The following is a 24,888-nucleotide window of genomic DNA, read 5'->3' as shown; positions in this document are numbered from 1 at the left end:
TGAGATTTATAGAAAAGTATCTCGCAACTTGAGATGCATTATTAATAAACCAAAGTTAAATTTACAAAATACTTTACCAGAGGAGGGCACGGGTGGCCCAGTCGTCTAAGGCGCCGCGATTCGCTGTGCAGAGTTGCGTCCCCTGGGCACGCCAGAAACCTATGATTGTGGGTTCGAATCCCGGTTCGCCCCGATTATGTTTCTAGGTTTGTCAGCACCATACCCGTGCTCGTGGGTTTCACCGAAGTGGTAAACGTCTGAGACCTGCATCACTTCGGGCTTTCCTCCAAAAATTAAGCTGACACGCCGCGATATGACTGGAATACTGTTAAAAGCGGCGTTAAACCCAACTCACTCACTCACTCACTTTACCAGAAGGCGACTTGTGTACACCTCCTGCTCGTCCTGTGATTATTTCAGAGTAAGACACCAGCTATTTCCATCTCAGTGTTCCTTCTTAGTACAATAAAGCAAGTATTTCACTTGTTCAGCAACTAAAGTCAATGACTCTCGAGTCCTTTGACTGAAACAATATCGATGCTACGTCAATTTTTCACTCACCCACGTTCATTTGAAAATATAATCAGAAATACAGATCAACCCATTTTATGATTAATATCCGAATAACAGTTTGAATTGACATAGTTTAATATATATTACATCTCGCGTGTGTGAAATAGCACAATCTCAAGGCCCAACGTGTTTAGGCGATAACTGACCAAGCGTTTTCCTGCCGCGGGGCGATGAGTTATCTCCCTTAACAACCATATTACCATATATCCTAAGGCTTCATTGGAATACTGATATCCGATCTGATTGTCCTATCAATTCAAATGTGATAAAACTTAGTCCTTAAGATGCTGATAGGTCCCGATGTAATAAAGATGACGGCACATAGCGTAATTTCTACAATTATCAGTCGCGTTTGTTCTCTCTAGATCAACGACAATGCTAATCCGGCACTAGTCGTGATTATAATCACCTATAACAGCAGAGGCCTTGTCTCAGTACGTCTACTCGTGGCCGTACGCAGCGATGGAAGCATTGAAGGCATCTCACATAACAGTGAATTGTTGTGACGTCACACAGAAAATATCCGGGTAACGTGTAAAAGACAAGACGAGTTTTCTACTGCCTCACCCGCTCGCCGAACACACAGACCTGGATAATGTTTTGGGTTTCCCGAATCTCGAAGTATTTGATAGGGGCGTGCTCTGGGTTCGTGGTGACGTACTGCGTGTTTGTTTTATCGGGTGGCACTACCCGTATTGGCAGGATGCAGGACCGCTACAGAGGACGCGCATCTCCCGAGGACGGGGCGGTGTATGACGGTAAGGACGTCGACGTTTAAGATAGGGCTAGTGTTGATAAACCATTCCGATAAACTTGGCATCACCATCCGAGAAAATGAAGTTGATTAACAGGAACTATTTTGGATAAACATATGTCGATGCATTGTTGGAAATATTATTGCTTAACGTTCCCAAATCGTTTAGATTAGAGGTTTAGTGGTTTGCCGGGGAGTGAGTGCCAATGTAGACCGTGAGTGAGTGAGTATGGTTTAACGCCGCTTTTAGCAATATTCCAGCAGTATCACGGCGCTTCACACATTGTACCCATGTCGGGAATCGAACCCGGGTCTTCGGCATGACCAGCTTAAACCACTAAGCTTACACGACCGCCCTGCCAATGCAAACAAGCATTGCAGCTATTCATTTGGCGCCGTATAATAAATGGACAGTTTCACTTATGCAATGTCTTCCTGCGAGATTTCTAAATTTACGTCAGTGAATGAAAATATCGCTAAAACATTGATTATTTAAAGAATGAAATTATATGATAGAGTGATTATTACGCTAGTGCGTTTCCGTTTCGTAAAACTCCTTTATTTGAAATAACAATACTTATTTCCTCTCCACTGGCTCGTGCTTTAAACAATTTTATTTCCCCACTCGACTGAGCATGTGAGCTGTGTATTACTCTATGCTGTGTCCGAATCCTCTTATAACTGACTTGTGTTTAACGCCGCTTTCAACTACGCCGCTTTCAACAGCACCGTATTTCCTCGATTTAACGCCGGGTCTCGGTTATTCTCCGTTCTCTTGACTGTCTCCCAGACCCTAGAGATTTTTAAAAAAAAGGGGTCCAACACAATTCTAGAAGAAATTAGCAAGTCTATTATTCCAGTTATATCACAACGTGTCAGCTTAATGTTGGAGGAAAGCCTGAAGTAATACAGGTCTCAGACGTTACGGCACTGTGATTAAACTCACAAACACGGGCATGACAAGCCCGGAAACACAATCGGGGCGAACACCCAATCACAGGTTTGTGGTGTGCCCAAGGGAGGCAACTCTCTACCGCGAATTGCCTCTCCTTAAACGACTGGGCCACCCATGAGATTCTGGCAGGCCTAAGGGACACACAGCAAAATTCGACTCCTTAGACGACAGAGCCACACGTATGTGTACCCCTACTCTGAGTCTTAAAATCGTCTGGGTTAAAATATAGAGACGATGGCAACACCACGAGAAGTAGTGAGTACTATACAAGTATCTACATGGTTGACACTGTCGGGCCTTCGTGTTTCCTTGGTGTTAAGGGGCGGTCGGGTAGCCTAGTGGTTAAAGCGTTCGCTCGTCACGCCGAAGACCCGGGTTCGATTCCCGACATGGGTACAATGTGTGAAGCCCATTTCTGGTGTCCCCCGTCGTGATATTGCTGGAATATTGCTAAAAGTGACGTTAAACCATACTCACTCACTCCTTGGTGTTATATCCGCCGAATATAGGATTATGTGACTATAAAAATATTTTGTTATTTTTTGGTTGTTCTGGATAAAACACGCCACCGAGGTTTGGGTTGAAAAGGCTTTCCCCGAGGTAAAGGTATTACATTTTCAACCTAAATCTCGGAGGGGTGTTTTATCCAACGTATGAACCGTCAAAATGCAAGAAATACCAGAAAACAGTTAGAAAATATCAACATGCGTTATAGTGAAACACTACAGTGTATCGCGGTATAAAAGGAATTCGCTCAAAGCGTGCTAGAGAAATACCACGAGCAGCATGGGCTAGCTGGAGTCATGATATGATAAACTGAACAACTTCTCATCACCTGCCCCAGTACCTCAGTGGGAAGGCAGTGGGTTACCTGCTCAACTCGATGTGTGAGATTACAGGTACGATTTACGTCATGGAATTTTCATATTATTTTTTTGTGATTTTTAACCGATCACTAAACACAATTGTGTTTACATCAAGAAGCAAGTTTATAAAACGTTAATTGTAAAACCCAGGTACCGTATTCGACGTTATAAGCGCCCAGCGCGTTCTCAAAATTAGAAATAGGGGTCTCTTATTAGAATATAATTTTGGAGAGAAAAAAACAGAGCTGAAAGATCGTAAATTTCGTGTTTTATGCTGACAGCCTGAAATGATACAAAAGAAAGGTTATATTTCCAGATATATTTTCCAGAAGTGAATTGCCCATAATTAAGTGAGTGAGTGAGTGAGTGAGTATGGCTTTACGCCGCTTTTAGCAATATTCCAGCAATATCACGGCGGGGGACACCAGAAATGGGCTTCACACATTGTACCCATGTCGGGAATCGAACCCGGGTCTTCGGCGTGACGAGCGAACGCTTTAACCACTAGGCTACCCGACCGCCCCCCCATAATTAAGGGTGCATGTAACACACGAGTGCGTAATCTTACTATTGTACACGAATAAATAAGTGTACATTGATCAATCGAAAGGGGTACCAATTGGGATTGTTCATTAGCCAATATATTAGCAAATATCGCCGTGGGCGCTTATTAGAGCGGGGCGCTTATTACGTCAAATACGGTTCTACCATTTATATGTATTCACCAGGTCCCGGACATTGTTGATATTGCCTGCCCTGGAAGTTTACCGACATTTAGAAGAACCTTCTGTTGCTGTTGTGTGACGTCATCTGAGGTTTAAAAATATTGTTCAAATATTGTTCTCACATTTTGTTATGTTTCAGATGTCCAAGAAGCCCCTGATACGATGGCGTCTCGCTTGCGAATATCTTGCTGGATTATGACAAGCCCACGGAATCTTGAAAAGAGGGCGAGATTTATCCAGATGACGTGGGCTAAACGCTGTGACAAAGTGGTGTTCATCAGCTCGGAAACGAACACGACCTTTCCAACGGTTGGACTTAACGTTTCTGAAGGTCGGAACCATTTGACCGAAAAAACTCTTGGAGGCTTTCGTTATATTTATGAACATCATTTCGACGACTGTGATTGGTTCTTTAAAGCAGATGACGACACTTACCTCGTTGTGGAAAACCTTCGTCACTTCCTTGCTGATTTCGACACAAACGAGCCACTATATTTCGGCCATCATTTTAAGGCAATTATTAAACAAGGATACTCTAGTGGCGGATCCGGATTGGTTGTCAGCAAAGAAGCCCTGAGAAGGTTTGGTCAACATGGACATCGTCCGAAAATATGTCGACAAAAGGGCACAGCGGGGGATGCAGCATTTGGTCAGTGCATGCAGTCATTGGAAGTAAAGTTAGCAAATTCAACAGATTCGCAAGGAAGGAGCAAGTTTCATTGCATGACTCCACACTCCCACCTGTCCGGTAAATACCCACAGTGGTACCGGAAGTACGACGCCAACGGTGCCAAGAAGGTATGTCTTAGAGTCGGTCATTGGTGCTGATGGTATTCAGGGGATCACCTTGATGTCATCATTGCTGCTAATGTTTACGGGAGACGGTTGGATGACCTAGTTCTTCGTGCATGGTATCGCCATACTGAAGAACAGGGGTCGAATCCCATTGTTGGTATAATACTTAGCGTCCATTCTTGGTGTCCCCGGTTACAAAGGACAATACACGTACATATTAAATATTATTATTATTATTTCAGGGTATCCAGAGCATGAGTGATCATCCCATCTCTTTCCATTACGTCGGCGGATACAAACAGCTGGAGTTGGAATATCTGATGTACCGCGCCCGAATACATCATTATGTGCCTAGTCTGTCACTGGATTAAAAGAAAATGATTCAAATGTTTTCTTTCTTTCTTCTTTACATTGCAACAAATACACTGTCGGAAACTTATGATGTATAAAAAAAACACGCCTCCGAAGTTTTGGTTGAAAATATAAAATCGCTAGCGAGGGAATAGCCGGAGTTCAAGGTTTTACATTTTGAACCAAACCCGAGGAACCGTGTTTTATCCAACTTATGAACCGTCTAAATGCAAGAAATAGCACACAAAATGAAAACATCGACATATTTATGGTTAAACAATGCAGTGTGTCGCGGTATAAAAGGAATTCGATCAAAGCTTGTGAGAGAAAAAAAACAACGTGCAGCATGGACCAGCTCAAGTCATGACATGTGAAATTCTACAACCTCTCATCACCCGAGCCGGCAGCTGTGGGAAAACAGTTGGTTTCAAGACTTAACATCACATGTGGGGTTGCATGTTTTGATTTTCGTCGTGGAATTTTCATGTGAAACAATTGTGACGTTTAACCAATCATCAAACACAACTGTGTTCACATCAAAAGGCAAGTTTATAAAAGGTTAATAGTAAAACCTACAATTAAAATTAGATTAGAAGTAACCCATTTCAAAACCTGGGCTTGGAAGATGAGCTGGTTACAAGGTTTACCCGAGGTTGTCGGGAACCTAATGCAGTAGAGTGCATAGCCAATACGTTACAGTAATTAGCGCTGATGGTCATGGACAAGTGGAAGCCAGGACTTAAATTATCACTGATTGGTTATTGACAATGGGCAAACGAGGGGCCGGGGGTAATTAACATTGATAAGTAAAACAACAGCAACTGACAAAGATCAAAGCACTAGACCGTCGGTGCACGTGCTGCGACAAGACATATCGTCAACAGGTTGTTCGGTGCTGCATGGATCACCCGTGCAGGTACCTGTATAAAACTCGACCGAACGTGTCACACACAATCACAGGAACCCAAAACACACTGAACAATGGTCAAATGTAAAATACAGATGAGAGAGAGAGAGAGTGGTATGGTCATGGAGGGGACTCCACAAGTTCTGATTGCCAGAACACTCCGCTGCTCTCGTCAGACAGCCCCGGTCGGGTAGCCTAGTGGTTAAAGTGAGTGAGTGAGTTGGGTTTAACGCCGCTTTTAACAGTATTCCAGTTATATCACGGCGTGTCAGCTTAATGTGGGAGGAAAGCCCGAAGTGATGCAGGTCTCAGACGTTTACCACTTCGGTGAAACCCAAGAGCACGGGTATGGTGCTTACAAACCTAGAAACATAATCGGGGCGAACCGGCATTCGAACCCACAATCATAGGTGTCTGGCGTGCCCAAGGGACGCAACTGCACAGCGAATCGCGGCGCCTTTGACGCCGAAGACCCGGGTTCGATTCCCGACATGGGTACAATGTGTGAAGCCCATTTCTGGTGTCCCCCGCCGTGATATTGCTGGAACATTGCTAAAAGCGGCGTAAAACAATACTCACTCACTCACTGACGTCAGACCATCATCAAACTGATCACACTATACAACAGGGGTGGCCGCACCACTGACCGGTCTCGGATTGGCCGACCACGTGTTACCAACCCCTTAGAAGACAGATATCTGTGAACCCTGCATCTACGCAGCCGGATCCGGAAACACAGTGAGAAGATGACTGCGAGCTGTTGGCATTAGGGCATACAGACCGCTCCGTGGGGTGGTGTTGGGTCCACAACGTCGCTAAGACTACGGTGGGTTCGACTTGTACGACGTTGGCAGCGGCTCGAATGACAAGGTGTCTTGTTTACCGATGAGAACAGGTTCTACCTATTCCATGCAGACGGGAGGGTCCGCGTTTATCGCCTTAGGGGGGAAGAATAGCTCCTGGCTGTATACAAGATGTCCGTCTCCATGGAGGGCGTGGTCTCATGCTGTGGGGCGGAATCTATGACGATGAGAAGATACCACTCGTTCTTATTCATGGCAATCTCAATGCCTAACGGTACGTTGACGAAGTCCTAAGACGAGTAGCGGTGCCATTTCTGCAGCGACAACCAAGGGGTATCCAACAGGACAACGCCCAACCATACACCGCCCGCTTCACGCAGAACTTTCTAAACAACGTCAACGTGCCCGTACTGCCTTGGCCCCCACGTTCTCCCGGCATATCTCCCATCGAACACTTGTGATATCGTATCTAGAGTGCTGTGGAGACGCCCCAACCATCCAAACAACTTACATGACCTGGAACACGTCTTGCAGGATGTTTGGCAACACATTCCGGCAATCGCCATCAGACGTTTGACGTCATCCTTGAGACGGTGCATTGAAGCATGCATCCTTGCCAGGGGTAGTCGTGTATCCTTGCCAGCTAGGGGTGGTCGTGCATCCTTGTCAGGGGGGGTGGGGGGGTCCGTGCATCCTTGTCAGGGGTGGTCGTGCATCCTTGCCAGGGGGGGGGGGACTGACGTGAGAACTGACGTTTGGTACCCCTAGTCATATATACACTGACCGCCGCTGTTTGCGTTTGCTATTTTGCAAGTTTGACAGGTGAAGTAAATACATAGAATCAATTGCATCAACATCTTTTGGGCCTTGTTTTCATTTTACAGTTAATCAAACTCCATGTGAACTTTCTTTTCATCTTCTGTTTACTGACAAAAGACGACGACTGTGATGACGGGATAGCCTGACACGGCGCCCTGAACGGCTTCACATCTACTGATGAAAGGTAGCAGCACAGCTTTTGGACACTCCGTTCTCGTCACAGGAACTCGATGATAGCGTGAATATAATAGCATCATATACGTATAGAAAACAAATCTCTATAGAGGGGTGTGATTTACTTCTCTACGTATATGTTATTATATACAAGCCATCATCGAGCTCCTATGGTTCTCACTGGCTTAGAGAGGGCGCTGCTTGTACTAGTCACGGCCAAGTGAAGCAGGTCGACATGAGCGGGACAGTATTCATGATCCTGGTACTGCTTTTAGCTGCCGATGCCTGGGTTTTGGCGATGGAGCAGACTGGTAAGTTTATTGACATACTGACAATTCCCCCTGGTAGAAACATTTTGCAATAAGTGAAAATTGTAATTTGATATGACATGCAGCTGAACATGGGTAGGTAAACAACTAGAGGGGCCGACTAGGTGGAAACAAACAATTTGGTTTGACCTACAACAGATTATGTTTTACACCTCCAACAACAGGGCCAGTGATTGATATTTCGTGTGTGAGTGTCTGTGTGAGTTTATGTGTGATTGTGTGTCTGTATGTGAGTGTGTGTGTGTGAGTGTGTGTGTGTGAGTGTGTGTGTGTGAGTGTGCGTGTGTCTGTGTGTGAGTGTGTCTGTGTGTGAGTGTGTCTGTGTGAGTGTATGTGTGTGTGAGTGAGTGTGTCTGTGAGTGAGTGTGCGTGTGTGAGTGTGTCTGTGTGAGTGTATGTGTGTGTGAGTGTGTCTGTGTGAGTGTATGTGTGTGTGAGTGAGTGTGCGTGTGTCTGTGTGAGTGTATGTGTGTGTGAGTGAGTGTGTCTGTGAGTGAGTGTGCGTGTGTGAGTGTGTCTGTGTGTGAGTGTGTGTCTGTGTGTGAGTGAGTGTATGTGTGTGTGTCTGTGTGTGAGTGTGCATGTGTGGGTTTGTGTGTCTGTGTGTGAGTGAGTGTGAGTGTGCAAAGCCGGAGGACAACTCTTTCATCAGATATTTCCGAAATAGGGTATTTTCAGTCAAAATGTTTCCCTTTAGGCATATAATGATATAACTATTTTTAAAAGGCATCTAAATATAAGTATCAATGCAAAAGAAAACCAGTCTGGATTATCCACCGAAACAGATTAAAATTTGGCGGAAAGGTCAAAATAGCTGTGATGGTTATATGAACGGCTCACTGTAAATCAGTGAGGACACCAGGTTTTAGCGACAAAGGTAAACTTGTCCTGCCCGACCGGTAGAACCCGCCATTTACACAATTTGCATAAAATGTAAGTATTTATTACCCGACGTCGCACACTTTCGTAGCCAGTGATCCTTTTCTGCTTGTAATTTTTTCCGATGTGTTTCGTTAGGCAGTGTGTTACCATCTTTTGTCTTTAGACAGCACTACAGACATAAGTGTAGTTGATGACCCTACACACACAGTGTTATCTTTTACACCTAACACTGTTACATGACACTGCCATACGGTCATCACGAGGCTGTGTCATATCCCGCGACGTCATGGTTTCTGCCACGTCATGGCCTCTGATCACGTCCTCCACATTTACGACCACATCCTTACATTGCTGTAAACATATCTAAATATGGTTATGACCACGCCCCTACATTAATGTAGGCACATCTAAATATAGTCATGACCATGCCCCTGTGATGACCACGCCTCTGAACCGTTTTGCCCACACCTCTGTATCGTTATGAACACCCCCTATATCGTTTTGCCCACACCACTGTTTCGTTGTGAACAATCCCTATATCGTTTTGCCCACACCTCTGTATTGTTATGAACAATCCCTATATCGTTTTGCCCACACCTCTGTGTCGTTGTGAACAATCCCTCTATCGTTTTGCCTACACCTCTGTGTCGTGAACAATCCATGTACCGTTTTGCCCACACCTCTGTATCGTTATGAACAATCCCTGTACCGTTTTGCCCACACCTCTGTATCGTTATGAACAATCCCTGTACCGTTTTGCCCACACCTCTGTATCGTTATGAACAATCCCTATATCTTTTTGCCCACACCTCTGTGTCGTTGTGAACAATCCCTGTACTGTTTTGCCCACACCTCTGTATCGTTATGAACACTCCCTATATCGTTTTGCCCGCACCTCTGTATCGCTGTGAACACTCCCTATATCGTTTTGCCCACACCCCTGTATCGTTATGAACAATCCCTATATCGTTTTGCCCACACCTCTGTATCGTTATGAACACTCCCTATATCGTTTTGCCCGCACCTCTGTATCGCTGTGAACACTCCCTATATCGTTTTGCCCACACCCCTGTATCGTTATGAACAATCCCTATATCGTTTTGCCCACACCTCTGTATCGTTATGAACACCCCCTATATCGTTTTGCCCACACCTCTGTATCGTTATGAACAATCACTATATCGTTTTGCCCACACCTTTGTATCGTTATGACCACGTCTCTCGAGCCAGGCAGATCATTACGAAGCTGTTTGTTTCTAATCTGTTAATCCGCAGATGTGTGTGGGGGAGCGCAGTCTCAACTGGGAGACAAGTGTTTTCACTTCATCGAGACGAAACTCACCTGGCCCGAAGCCAAGGCGTACTGTAAGGCGGAATATGGCGGAATCCTGGCCCAACCAACAACCAAAGAGAATGAGGAAATCAAGACATACCTGACGAATCTTACAAATAAATGTGAGTGGGTGAGTGGGTGAGTGGGCCCAGTGGGCGAGTGGGCGAGTGGGCGAGTGGGCGGTCAAGTGAAGTGAGTGAATGATTGGGGTTTAATGCTGACTTGTGGACATTACTGTACCATACATGTTTTGCCTCACCAGGTGGCAACACGGCGATGTTCTGGCTGGGTGTGTCATGGACTCCCCTGTGTTTTGTTGTTGCAGGTGCCAACAAGGCGGTGTTCTGGCTGGGTGTGTCATGGACTCCCCTGTGTTTTGTTGTTGCAGGTGCCAACAAGGCGATGTTCTGGCTGGGTGTGTCATGGACTGAACTGTGTTTTGTTGTTCCAGGTGCCAACAAGGCGGTGTTCTGGCTGGGTGTGTCATAGGCTCACCTGTGTTTTGTTGTTGCAGGTGCCAACAAGGCGATGTTCTGGCTGGCTGTGTCATGGACTGAACTGTGTTTTGTTGTTCCAGGTGCCAACAAGGCGGTGTTCTGGCTGGGTGTGTTATGGACTCCCCTGTATTTTGTTGGTGCAGGTGCAACGGGGCGATGTTCTGGCTGGGTGTGTCATAGACTGAACTGTGTTTTGTTGTTGCAGGTGCCAACAAGGCGATGTTCTGGCTGTGTGTGTCATAGACTGAACTGTGTTTTGTTGTTCCAGGTGCCAACAAGGCGGTGTTCTGGCTGGGTGTGTCATAGACTGAACTGTGTTTTGTTGTTCCAGGTGGCAACAAGGCGATGTTCTGGCTGTGTGTGTCATAGACTGAACTGTTGTTTGTTGTTCCAGGTGCCAACAAGGCGGTGTTCTGGCTGGGTGTGTCATGGACTGAACTGTGTTTTGTTGTTGCAGGTGCCAACAAGGCGATGTTCTGGCTGGGTGTGTCATAGACTGAACTGTGTTTTGTTGTTCCAGGTGCCAACAAGGCGGTGTTCTGGCTGGGTGTGTCATAGACTGAACTGTGGTTTGTTGTTCCAGGTGCCAACAAGGCGATGCTCTGGCTGGGTGTGTCATAGACTGAACTGTGTTTTGTTGTTCCAGGTGGCAACAAGGCGGTGTTCTGGCTGGGTGTGTCATAGACTGAACTGTGTTTTGTTGTTCCAGGTGCCAACAAGGCGGTGTTCTGGCTGGGTGTGTCATAGACTGAACTGTGTTTTGTTGTTCCAGGTGCCAACAAGGCGATGCTCTGGCTGGGTGTGTCATGGACCGAACTGTGTTTTGTTGTTGCAGGTGCCAACAAGGCGGTGTTCTGGCTGGGTGTGTCATGGACTGAACTGTGTTTTGTTGTTCCAGGTGCCAACAAGGCGATGTTCTGGCTGGGTGTGTCATAGACTGAACTGTGGTTTGTTGTTCCAGGTGCCAACAAGGCGATGTTCTGGCTGGGTGTGTCATAGACTGAACTGTGTTTTGTTGTTCCAGGTGCCAACAAGGCGGTGTTCTGGCTGGGTGTGTCATAGATTGAACTGTGTTTTGTTGTTCCAGGTGCCAACAAGGCGATGTTCTGGCTGGGTGTGTCATGGACTCCCATGTGTTTTGTTGTTCCAGGTGCCAACAAGGCGGTGTTCTGGCTGGGTGTGTCATAGACTGAACTGTGTTTTGTTGTTCCAGGTGCCAACAAGGCGGTGTTCTGGCTGGGTGTGTCATAGACTGAACTGTGTTTTGTTGTTCCAGGTGCCAACAAGGCGATGTTCTGGCTGGGTGTGTCATAGACTGAACTGTGTTTTGTTGTTCCAGGTGCCAACAAGGCGCTGTTCTGGCTGGGTGTGTTTGGAGTCGAGGAGTCAAGAACACATGTATACGCTGTTACAGGAAGTGTTATCCAGTTCTCCGACTGGTCGAGAGGCAACCCGAGTTGGTCGCCCAGCATGGTGGACGGTAGCCTAGAAACGTGTGTCGAGTATCGCTGTGTTGCTGGCAAAATCAAGTGGAATGACAAAACGTGCTCTTCTCCCTCAGCCTTTGTCTGTGAGACCAGGGGTATGTGAGCCTAAACTATTGCGTCATGATACTCAGATGCCTCATGCCATGCGTGCCGTCTTACCCTCCATGTATCATCGCTGTCACCAGTGTGCATCATCATCATCATCATCATCATTATACTAATTACATGACATTTCAACTGAAATAGAAATTCAATTTGACAAACAAACAAACAAACAAAAGATTTTAGTTTGGGTAAAAGTATTCGATAGCGCTGGGATGGAACTTGATTGCCTCAGATCCAAGGGAAGTAACTCTGAAATGTTGTTTTGGTGATACTGAAATGGCCTCAGACCTAAGGGTGATAACTCTGGCATGTTGTGTTGATGATACTGAGATGGCCTCAGACCTATGGGGAGATAACTCTGACTTGTTGTGTTGGTGATACTGAGATTGCCTCAGACCTATGGGGAGATAACTCTGGCATGTTCTGTTGGTGATACTGAGATGGCCTCAGACCTAGGGGAGATAACTCTGGCATGTTGTGCTGGTGATACTAAGATGATATTGAGTCACGGCTCCCAACTGTGACAGAAGGACACAACCATACATGGAGTTCAGCTCGACTTACCGTTATGTTTACAAACATATGATGACTGTGGTAGCACCGAATACTCTTCCCCCAGATATCTCTTCTGTTGTTTGACCATTTGAATTTCTGTTTTATTTAAAACCATCACTAATTGGTACAGAGGGAATCTACGGGGAAAGTTGAGTGTTTTCCGTTCGTCTGCAATCTCGAACCAATCTGATGAAACAATCAAAACGTAAATGTGATGTGATTGCACACTGTGAAAATGTGATATGATTACACACTGGAAATGTAATATGATTCACATTGTGAAAATGCAATATGATTCACATTGTGAAAATGCAATATGATTGCATACTGAAAAAGTGATATGATTGCACAATATGACAATGCAATATGGTTGCACACTGTAAAAATGTAACATGATTTCACACTGGAAATGTACTTTGATTGTACACTGGAAATGTAATAGGATTGGACACTCTGAGAATGTGGTATGACAGCTTACTGTGAGAATACAGGGGGCACGGGTGGCCAAGTCGTCTAAGGCGCCGCGATTCGCTGTGCAGAGTTGCGTCCCTTGGGCACGCCAGAAACCTATGATTGTGGGTTCGAATCCCGGTCCGCCCCGATTATGTTTCTAGGTTTGTCAGCACCATACCCGTGCTCGTGGGTTTCACCGAAGTGGTAAACCTCTGAGACCTGCATCACTTCGGGCTTTCCTCCCACATTAAGCTGACACGCCGCGATATAACCGGAATACTGTTAAAAGCGGCGTTAACCCAACTCACTCACTCACTACACACTGGGCCACGGACAGGAGGAGTTCCGTCCCCTGCGTTGTTGTAGTGCTTCTATGCAGTGTTGTTTTGTATATTTCGTGTATATTTTTTTAATATGACATCACTAATATCTGTATTCAGCAACGTCTGCAGCCAACAGCACTGCAGGTGATATTTCATCGTCGACAAGCGAGAGAGTCATTGAATCCCAAACGAATGACACAAGTAAGACATTTGCCACTGCCATGACTTATTCGACCATTGCCACAGTGGCTCTCGCCTGCACTTTGATCCCGCTGTCAAAGATGTCACGTGATGCTAGATGAGAGCTTTGAACAACACCTGTTATGTTTGAGGCTGAATTACGCCATAAAAGAGAACTTGCGTGATTCGATAAGAACAAAGTAATCTTCAAGTAGCGTGACAACGGAGTGAAGGACGGAAACCCAAATCACGCTTGTATCCTTAACACACTGTGTATCTCAACAAGTACCTGTGATCATGTTCTAAGTAGGAGATTGCGGTGATTATATAGTCACATATCTCAGAATTCCTACATTTTCTTTGAACATTTTCAACGCAAATGTACTATTTCAGACTCTCTAAATTGATAAAAATCATAAAATAACAATTTGAAATAACTAAATATGATATGATATATACAGCTGTAAAGAAGAAATGACACATTTAGGTCTACCGTTTAGGAATATCTGTGTCCTGTACGACACAAGTTATTGCGAAATCTACCATTGAGTTTTCGGTTTAACGCCTCTTTGAACAATAGTTCGGTTACATCACGGAGGTATCAGCTTGATGTGGGGGAAAGCTCGGAGTGATGCAGGTTTCCGACGTTTACCATTTTGGTGAAACCAAAGAGCACGGGTATGGTGCTGACAAACCTAGAAACATAATAAGGGCGAACTGGGATTCGAACTCACGACTCACTGATGTCCGGCACAATAGGGGAAGCAACTCTGCACAGCGTTTTGCGGCGCCTTAGACGACTGGGGTACAAGCGTCCCCCATCCCTCTCAAAATACTTGAAATGAACCGAATTGCAAATGTGATAAAGCTGAAAGACAATACTGTGGATCGACTGTTATGGTCAACGAATACCAAGTGCATAGCATAACATGGTTCTACTCGCTGTCCGGTGGTGGGGTAGCCTAGTTGTTAAAGCGCTCGCTCGTCACGCTGAACACCCGGGTTCGATTCCCCAGATGGGCACAATATGTGAAGGAATTTTGCTAAAAGTGGCGTAAAACCATACTCGCTCATTTACTCGCTGCCCCCTTTATAACGCACATTAAGCGTGTGAGCTTTTCTGATGATTTTGTTTGATGATCAGACCGAAGTTGGTTCAAAGGGTGGACTCTCATTATCGCTGTCACGCCAATCTGTGCACTCTCATTTCCCCAACTGCTTCTTGTCATAGTACTGATAACAGTAACCGTGACTAAAGGTCGTCTTTGCTTGTAAACAATACCGAATCAAAGGGTTTGCTTTCCAGGATAGCACTAACTCATTCATATCGAGCTTTATATATAATCCCGACCCTGAGGCACCCCATACCAGGGTGTGAGGATGGTTTACCGCACCGTGCTGGCCCTCCGGGTCGTAGTATGGCTCATTGTAGGAGATGTTTTGTGGATGGTTCCAGGCGAAAATGGTAAAGACCCTTCCTCTACTGTGCTGAGATAGGGGTGGTGGGGTAGCTTAGCGTTCGCCCGTCACGACGAAGGCCTGGGTTCGATTCCCCACATGGGTACAATGTGTGAAGCCAACTCCCGGCGTGATGTTGCTGGAATATTGCTAAAAGCGGCGTAAAACTATACTCACTTAATCAATTTGTGATAAGTAATTAAATATAGCCACTTAAACTTAAATAGTGTAAGTATTTTATGAACGTATAATCTATTATTTCATTGAAACCTTTTAGCCTTAAACCACTTCGTAATAACACTTCCGTCGCATGTAATTGAGATGGATGGGCTTCACATATTGTATTCTTATGAGGGGGAATCGAACCCCGGTCTTCTGCGTGAAGAGCGAACGCTTTAACCATTAGGCTACCCCACCACCCCGATTCATTACTTGAGGATCTAAACTTAAGACATTAAATGAAAAGGTTATTGATAACAAGGCGTGGTGTAACAATTCGTAACTGTTGTTTTACTTATATACTGTTGTTCGTACAGAAACAGATGGCTCATGCTTTACTATGGTGGCTGAGAGGGGACATAACTTTATCGACTTTAATTATGGCCGCGGAATTGTGATAACACGTGACGAGAAAGCGATAACACGAAGCGAATTCCACGAATTCCACGAAGCGTTTTCTCGTTTTGTGCTATCACTTCATGGCACTACCGCGGCCGAAAAATCCGATAAAGCAATGGCCCCTCTCGGCCACCGTAGATACTACCTTGTTCTGACGTCACCACATCCTCCTATGTTATGCGGACACGTCAACGATACAGTCTGGATAAACGGGGTTTGACGTGCAAACTGTCTTTGAGGGCTTTGCTGACATAATGTATCTTAGTTACAGATTTGTCAGGATGTGGCGAGGCACAGTTGCGTGTTGCCAACAAATGTTTTCATTTCAACGACTATGGCCGAACATGGGAGGAAGCAAAGGTAACTTGTCAGGAGGTGTACGGGGGAATGTTGGCCCAACCAGACACTGCTGAGAACAAGGCAATCAAGGACTACGTGATGGGAGTGACCGATCAATGTAAGAACGCGGTTTCACATTCTCTCAGAAATAATATACTGAAAATATATGAAAATATTTTATATAAGGCGATACAGACTGAAAAGAAAACGAATTTTTTTCATTAAAATGAAAATACAGTAAACTACGGTTATAACGAACACGCTTATAACGAACTGACGGATATAACGAACTTACTTTTTGGTCCCGACTACTTGCTGTAGTCATGCTGTATATGTACTTATCACGAACTACGGCTATAGCGAACTAAAATTAGTAGTCCCTTTGAGTTCGTTATAACCGTAGTTTACTGTATTAAGAAACGCAATACTAACTGCAAACAAATAATAGACAATACTATACCGAAAATACGAAATACTGATAATAGAGATAAATCTACTGTGTTTGGAAATTTGAGGTAGTCTAACTCTAGATTAGATACCTGTTATCTTAACGTGGAACCGAGCGCTATAGATACCTTAAGTTTTAAATGACATTAGGCTTGTCTCCATGTTACCATGACGACAAGGACGCTGCCTCATACTCGGTGATCTTTTGAAACTCGTAACTAAACCTCATGAAATAATTCAAAGATGTCTAGTTAATTTTATGACATCCTGTTGTATGTATTGCACACCGCTGAGTGGACTCCACTGTGAGTGAGTGAGTGAGTGAGTGGGGTTTTACGCCGCTTTTAGCAATATTCCAGCAATATCACGGCGGGGGACACCAGAAATGGGCTTCACACATTGTACCCATGTCGGGAATCGAACCCGGGTCTTCGGCGTGACGAGCGAACGCTTGAACCACTAGGCTACCCGACCGCCCCGGACTCCACTGTGTCATGCCTTGGGGATTATCGTGATGCTTCCCACTGTACGGGCGGCTTAGAGAAATAGTGACAAAAATGCTGAACTTATTTATAAAAAAAACCCACCAAAATTAAATAACAGGTTTTTAGCTATTTGAAGTTGTAGGTATGTGAGTTTGTAATAACTCCCCAACAGTAAAATACACATTGAACCTAACTGCCTCTTCATCCCGGGCTTTCGCGTGCTGAACGTGACGAACACGTCGTTGCTCTTTACTGTCCGTTAACGTGACGTACATGCCGTTACTGTCCATAAACTTGACGTACAAGTCGTTACTCTTTACTCTCCATGAACGTGACGTACATGTCGCTACTCTTTACTGTCCGTGAATGTGACGTACATGTCGATACTCTTTACTATCTATAAACGTGACGTACGTGTCGTTACGCTTTACTGTATATGAACGTGACGTACATGTCGTCACTCTTTACTGTCCATAAAGGTGACTTACAAATGTTTACTCTTTACTGTCCATGAACGAGACGTGTATGTCGTTACTCTTTACTGTCCATGAATGTGACGTACATGTCGTTACTCTTTTTCTTTCAAGAAATTGTCTTAAATGTCGTTACTCTTTACTGTCCGTTAACGTGACGTACCTGTCGTCACTCTTTTCCTTCCCAGAACTTATCGCACATGTCGTTACTCTTTACTGTCCACGAACGTGACGTACATGTCGTTACTCTTAACTGTCTATCGCCGTGACGTACTCGTCGTTACTATTTTTTACTACATGTAGGTAGCCTAATGGTTGAAGCGTTTGCTCGTACATTCCGTGACACCAATGGTTATCCTCACTCACTCACTCACTCACTCACTCACTCACTCACTGTGCTCATTGGCTAATGAACATTTCAACGTTTCAACGTTTCTGTTGCGTATCAGTAAAGTAACAATTTCTCTGATAGGCAATTAGAAATAGAAAAAACAAGAGAAATTAAACTACCCGATTCGTAACTTGTTAAATACAAACGATTTAACTGGTCCGGATAAAATGTTATTGCTGTTTCCATGGCACAGGTCAGAACATGAGGTCATACTGGTTTGGTATGAACCAAAACTCCAACACATCGTGGATCTTCGCTGCGGGTGACGACCCCCCAACCTTTTTGGATTGGCACCCTGATGAACCGAGCTATTATGACAATAACCGTAATCCGGAAGGATGTGTTGAATACCAGTGTCTGGCGTACAGAGGAAGCATCGCATGGAATGACAGATCCTGCGAGCATCAGGTGTCCTTCATCTGTGAAAACACGGGTATGTTGGATCTTTTCACTTCCGTTTCAGACTCAATTATGAACGGTCAAGCAAATGTTTCAAATCTCAACGTTCAGTGTTCATCTCATTAAAACTAAACTCATTCAATCAGTTCAGTGTACATCTCATTCAATCAGTTCAGTGTTCATCTCATTAAAACAGTTCAGTGTGCATCTCATTCAGTCAGTTCAGTGTACATCTCATTCAGTCAGTTCAGTGTACATCTCATTCAGTCAGTTCAGTGTATAACTCATTCGGTTCAGTGTACATCTCATTCAGTTCAGTGTACATCTCATTCAATCAGTTCAGTGTACATCTCATTCAGTTCAGTGTACATCTCATTCAGTCAGTTCAGTGTACATCTCATTCAGTCAGTTCAGTGTACATCTCATTCAGTTCAGTTTACATCTCATTCAGTTCAGTGTACATCTCATTCAGTCAGTTCAGTGTACATCTCATTCAGTCAGTTCAGTGTACATCTCATTCAGTCAGTTCAGTGTAGATCTCATTCAGATAGTTCAGTGTACATCTCATTCATTCAGTTCAGTGTACATCTCATTCAGTTCAGTGTACATATCATTCAGTCAGTTCATTGTACATCTCATTCAGTCAGTTCAGTGTACATCTCATTCAGTTCAGTGTACATCTCATTCAGTTCAGTGTACATCTCATTCAGTTCAGTTTACATCTCATTCAGTTCAGTGTACATCTCATTCAGTCAGTTCAGTGTACATCTCATTCAGTCAGTTCAAAGTTCATCTCATTAAAACAGTTCAGTGTACATCTCATTCAGTCAGTTCAGTGTACATCTCATTCAGTCAGTTCAGAGTTCATCTCATTAAAACAGTTCAGTGTACATCTCATTCAATCAGTTCAGTGTACATCTCATTCAGTCAGTTCAGTGTACATCTCATTCAGTCAGTTCAGTGTACATCTCATTCAGTCAGTTCAGTGTTCATCTCATTCAGTCAGTTCAGTGTACATCTCATTCAATCAGTTCAGTGTACATCTCATTCAGTCAGTTCAGAATACATCTCATTCAGTTCAGTGTAAATCTCATTCAGTTTAGTGTACATCTCATTCAATCAGTTCAGTGTAAATCTCATTCAGTTCAGTGTACATCTCATTCAAACAGTTCAGTGTTCATCTCATTCAGTTCAGTGTACATCTCATTCAGTCAGTTCAGTGTACATCTCATTCAGTCAGTTCAGTGTACATCTCATTCAGTCAGTTCAGTGTACATCTCATTCAGTCAGTTCAGAGTTCATCTCATTAAAACAGTTCAGTGTACATCTCATTCAGTCAGTTCAGTGCACATCTGATGCTGGGATGTTGTATGGATATATTCGTTCAGCGGCAGATGCAAAATCATATATTTTTGTAAACTAATGTTACAAGAATGTAAGTTTTGATGCAGACAATATAGTAACTGCTGCATGTATTCGCGGAGGATGTCTTCACACTAACGAAGTATTGGCGCTGTGAAGGTGCGTTAAAGTACGTGAGTTATACACGATCGCAGTTGGTCTATCCGACTGAAAATAAACACGTGTTGGTATAACACCACAAAGCTACGGCGGATGTCTACACACTAGTGAAGTACTGGCGCTGTGTAGGTGCACATGTGGAACTCATTTGTGACATGAACGTCCTATCGGCCTCCTTTCTGCCTCCAGTGTCCACTCCCGCGCCAACACCCGCCACTACTCCAGCACCACAATCAGTACCAGACGCAGGGGAGGGTGGAGCAACTTCACAGAACAACTCGTCTGACTTGCACAATGGTCAGACACTGAATGGAACTACAAGTAAGAAGTGTGCATGTCTCTTGTGTTGCTCAGAGCGTCGTGTCAGTTTTATGTGGAAGACCCAAGACGCTCAAGGATTAGCAAGGCGGGGATTCGAATCCTCTTTTTAACATACAGCTGTAAGGGTACCTGTAAGTTAACGCCTACAACCTGCAGCTGTAAGGGTACCCGTAAGTAAACGCCTACAACCTGCAGCTGTAAGAGTGCCCGTTAGTAAGCGCCCCCAATCTGCATCTGTAAGGGTGTCCGTTAGTAAACGCCCCCAATCTGTATCTGTAAGGGTGCCCGTTAGTAAGCGCCCCCAATCTGCATCTGTAAGGGTGCCCGTTAGTAAACGCCTTCAATCAGCAGCTGTAAGGGTGCCCGTTAGTAAACGCCTTCAATCAGCAGCTGTAAGGGTGCCCGTTAGTAAACGCCCCCAATCTGCATCTGTAAGGGTGCCCGTTAGTAAACGCCTTCAATCAGCAGCTGTAAGGGTGCCCGTTAGTAAACGCCTTCAATCAGCAGCTGTAAGGGTGCCCGTTAGTAAACGCCTTCAATCTGCAGCTGTAAGGGTGCCCGTAAATAAACGCCTACAATTTGCAGCTGTAAGGGTACCCGTAAGTAAACACCTACAATCTGCAGCTGTAAGGGTACCCGTAAGTAAACGCCTACAACCTGCAGCTGAAAGGGTGCCCGTTAGTAAACGCCTTCAAACTGCAGCTGTAAGGGTACCCGTAAGTAAACGCCTTCAATCTGCAGCTGTAAGGGTGCCCGTAAGTAAACGCCTACAATTTGCAGCTGTAAGGGTACCCGTAAGTAAAAACCTACAATCTGCAGCTTTAAGGGTACCCGTAAGTAAACGCCTTCAATCTGCAGCTGAAAGGGTGCCCGTTAGTAAACGCCTTCAAACTGCAGCTGTAAGGATACCCGTAAGTTAACGCCTTCAATCTGCAGCTGTAAGGGTGCCAGTTAGTAAACGCCTTCAATCTGCAGCTGTAAGGGTGCCCGTAAATAAACGCCTACAATTTGCAGCTGTCAGGGTACCCGTAAGTAAACACCTACAATCTGCAGCTGTAAGGGTAACCGTAAGTAAACGCCTACAACCTGCAGCTGTAAGGGTGCCCGTTAGTAAACGCCTTCAATCTACAGCTGTTGGGGTACCCGTAAGTAAACGTCTTCAATCAGCAGCTGTAAGGGTATCCGTAACTAAACGCCTACAATCTGCAGCTGTAAGGGTACCCGTAAGTAAACGCCTACAACCTGCAGCTGAAAGGGTGCCCGTTAGTAAACGCCTTCAAACTGCAGCTGTAAGGGTACCCGTAAGTAAACGCCTTCAATCTGCAGCTGTAAGGGTGCCCGTTAGTAAACGCCTTCAAACTGCAGCTGTAAGGGTACCCGTAAGTAAACACCTACAATCTGCAGCTGTAAGGGTGCCAGTTAGTAAACGCCTTCAATCTGCAGCTGTAAGGGTGCCCGTAAATAAACGCCTACAATTTGCAGCTGTAAGGGTACCCGTAAGTAAACGTCTTCAATCAGCAGCTGTAAGGGTATCCGTAAGTAAACGCCTACCACCTGCAGCTGTAAGGGTACCCGTAAGTAAACGCCTTAAAGTCCTACAACCTACATCACTTTCCCCTCGATTTAAACTGACACCCCGTGATATATGAGAAATACTGTTCAAACTGACATTACTCACTCCACAGCAGGCCCGCTATTCGATGAGAAATGCAGTTTAGCCGAGTCGATTTCAATCTCATTAAAATCAAATCTTTGTTTTCGCTACAAAGATCTGAGGACACGCCATTTAGGATCACGTCAGAACGACCTTTCGCGAATTTTGACCGACCAATGAAATGACTGACAAGAAATCGTCATTAGCCAATCAGAAGGCAGCATTCTCGTGCTTTACGACACTAGTTTCAAACTGGCGACTACGCTTCGAAACATATTTTTACTTTAAAAAAAAATTAAAACTGATAAGAAGAACATTCTGGAATTTCTTATAGATGGCCTAGATTGTATGGATATAATCATAAAACCCGTAACTGTCGTTCGGAATACCCCATGTTAAATATTTCGTGGTTGCATGATTAGAAAACACATTCCGACTGTCACTTTCATGATCTGGTAAGCGACGCTCTGATTGGTTGGGTGAAAGGTCGTTCTGACGTGACCCTTAATGGGATGTCCTCAGATCTTTGTTCAGCGATAGCTAGAACTAAGATCTGATTTTAATGAGATTGAATCGATTTTCTCTATTTTTAGATATGAAATCCGAATCGAACCAGCTGGAGGCCCTGAGACCAGCTGCAGCTGTTGGGGTGGGTTGTGTCAGTCTTTTGTGGATGCACCGCATGCTGTGAGGAGACAACTAAACCCCTGTGTACGTGGAGTCGTGTTCTTGTACCACGAAACAGTAAAATTTGCTTTTATTTCATCGTCGTGCATTTTATATAATTAGAAATAATTATTACATATTTAATATCCAGTTGAGAGATTGTCTTCCCAGCAGATACCAGTTGAGAGTTTGTCTCCGTCGGCGGTCGCATTTGAGAGCTTGCCAGGAGGGTACTTATTCACTTTTAACATCTACCTCACAGCCAGGTGTGCCACCCAATACACATTCTAGTCGCCGCTTGCGAATTGGGGACAGTTAAGCGTTGGATCAATGAAGGATGTTTTTGAATGAGGTTTTACTCCCCTTCGTATCAGAAGTGGCTTCACACATTGCAGCTATAGAGGGAATCGAACCCAGGTCTACGGCGAGACAAACCATCGCTTTAACCGTGACTTGGCCACTAACCACCACCTTTAAGGAATCTTAGGTCAGGTGAAATGGGGTTTAACGTTGCGACCATGATTATTGCACTTCTATAGAGACGTACATGCAGGTGTGTGTGTGGCTGCTTGTACTAGTCCGGACTAATGCCAGGCCACTGAGTTACCATGCCGTAGTTTAACATGAATACCCCACTCAGATATTGTATACTAACGCGGTCGGGGATTGAACCCCGGACCTTGTGCTCTCCTGGCGGACGCTCTTCCACTAGACCACGGAGGCGGTCTGATGAATCTTATTGAAAGAGATTTAAACATTTGAACCTGTGTCAGAGATACATGTTTATAATTATCTAGGAAGTTAATTCAAAGGAGGACACCATACAGATGACAAAACATGACAAACCGTTCTCGTGGCCAAATCTAACTGAGCCATAAGTGTCACATCCGTGAGTGAGTGAGTGATCGAGTGGTCGAGTGAGTGAGTGAGTGATCGAGTGAGTGAGTGAGTGAATGAGTGAGTGATCGAGTGAGTTAGTGAGTGAGTGTGTGAGTGAGTGAGTGAGTGAGTGATCGAGTGAGTGAGTGAGTGAGTGAGTGAGTGAGCGAGCGAGTGAGCCAAACTCCGCCTTCAACACTAGTCAGTTATGTAAGTTAATAACCCGGCTTGTCGTGAGATCAGGTGATCAGGAAACACACAGCAACGTGCGACCCATGATTATTGATGAACTGGTGCAATCAAACAAAATATCCAATTTTAAGGTCAACATAGAGCCAGGATTACAATCATGGAGCATGAGATGGCCATACATGTGTCCCTTGGAACAAGCCCTTGCTATACATTCAACCCTGATATCTGTACATGTGTCCCACGGAACTTGGAACAAGCCCTTCCTATACATTCAACCCTGATATCTGTACATGTGTCCCACGGAACTTGGAACAAGCCCTTGCTATACATTCAACCCTGATATCTGTACATGTGTCCCACAGAACTTGGAACAAGCCCTTGCTATGCATTCAACCCTGACATCTATACATGTGTCCCACGGAACAAGCCCTTGCTATACATTCAACCCTGATATCTATACATGTGTCCCACGGAACTTGGAACAAGCCCTTGCTATACATTCAACCCTGATATCTATACATGTGTCCCACGGAACTTGGAACAAGCCCTTGCTATACATTCAACCCTGATATCTATAAATGTGTCCCACGGAACTTGGAACAAGCCCTTGCTATACATTCAACCCTGATATCTGTATATGTGTCCCACGGAACTTGGAACAAGCCCTTGCTATACATTCAACCCTGATATCTATACATGTGTCCCACGGACCTTGGAACAAGCCCTTGCTATACATTCAACCCTGATATCTGTACATGTGTCCCACGGACCTTGGAACAAGCCCTTGCTATACATTCAACCCTGATATCTGTACATGTGTCCCACGGACCTTGGAACAAGCCCTTGCTATACATTCAACCCTGATATCTGTACATGTGTCCCACGGACCTTGGAACAAGCCCTTGCTATACATTCAACCCTGATATCTATACATGTGTCCCTTGGAACTTGGAACAAGCCCTTGCTATACATTCAACCCTGATATCTGTACATGTGTCCCACGGAACTTGGAACAAGCCCTTGCTATACATTCAACCCTGATATCTGTACATGTGTCCCACGGAACTTGGGATAATTCCTTGCTATACATTTAACCCTGATATCTGTACATGTGTCCCACGGACCTTGGAACAAGCCCTTGCTATACATTTAACCCTGATATCTGTACATGTGTCCCAC

The 24,888-nt window shown here is 44.7% G+C and overlaps 2 protein-coding genes across 3 annotated transcripts; both read left to right on the top strand.

The window, feature by feature from the left end:
• Window positions 1-2,516: 2,516 nt before the first annotated feature.
• On the top strand, window positions 2,517-5,046 carry LOC124141613 (glycoprotein-N-acetylgalactosamine 3-beta-galactosyltransferase 1-B-like). Its single transcript, XM_046509641.2, has 4 exons — window positions 2,517-2,537; window positions 3,127-3,181; window positions 4,013-4,671; window positions 4,911-5,046. The coding sequence occupies exons 1-4, from the start codon at window positions 2,517-2,519 to the stop codon at window positions 5,037-5,039; spliced, it is 864 nt and encodes a 287-aa protein (XP_046365597.2). The 3' UTR covers window positions 5,040-5,046.
• Window positions 5,047-7,823: 2,777 nt separating this feature from the next.
• Window positions 7,824-22,737, top strand: LOC124141635 (macrophage mannose receptor 1-like). 2 transcript variants are annotated; one of them, XM_048383238.1, is made up of 8 exons: window positions 7,824-8,033; window positions 10,209-10,388; window positions 12,103-12,345; window positions 13,804-13,887; window positions 16,214-16,399; window positions 18,271-18,510; window positions 20,187-20,318; window positions 22,566-22,737. In XM_048383238.1, the coding sequence occupies exons 1-8, from the start codon at window positions 7,958-7,960 to the stop codon at window positions 22,661-22,663; spliced, it is 1,239 nt and encodes a 412-aa protein (XP_048239195.1). In that variant the 5' UTR covers window positions 7,824-7,957; the 3' UTR covers window positions 22,664-22,737. The 2 variants fall into 2 exon arrangements, with proteins under 2 accessions (XP_048239195.1, XP_046365622.2); XM_046509666.2 differs by having other exon boundaries at window positions 16,208-16,399.
• The last annotated feature ends 2,151 nt before the right edge of the window (window positions 22,738-24,888 follow it).

This window comes from Haliotis rufescens, unplaced genomic scaffold (genome assembly GCF_023055435.1).
Source record: "Haliotis rufescens isolate VD_foot unplaced genomic scaffold, xgHalRufe1.0.p SCAF_46, whole genome shotgun sequence".
In the NCBI taxonomy this organism is placed as follows: Eukaryota; Metazoa; Mollusca; class Gastropoda; order Lepetellida; family Haliotidae; genus Haliotis; species Haliotis rufescens.
Note: the sequence above shows the minus strand (reverse complement) of the source record. Positions and strands in the feature narration are given on the sequence as shown.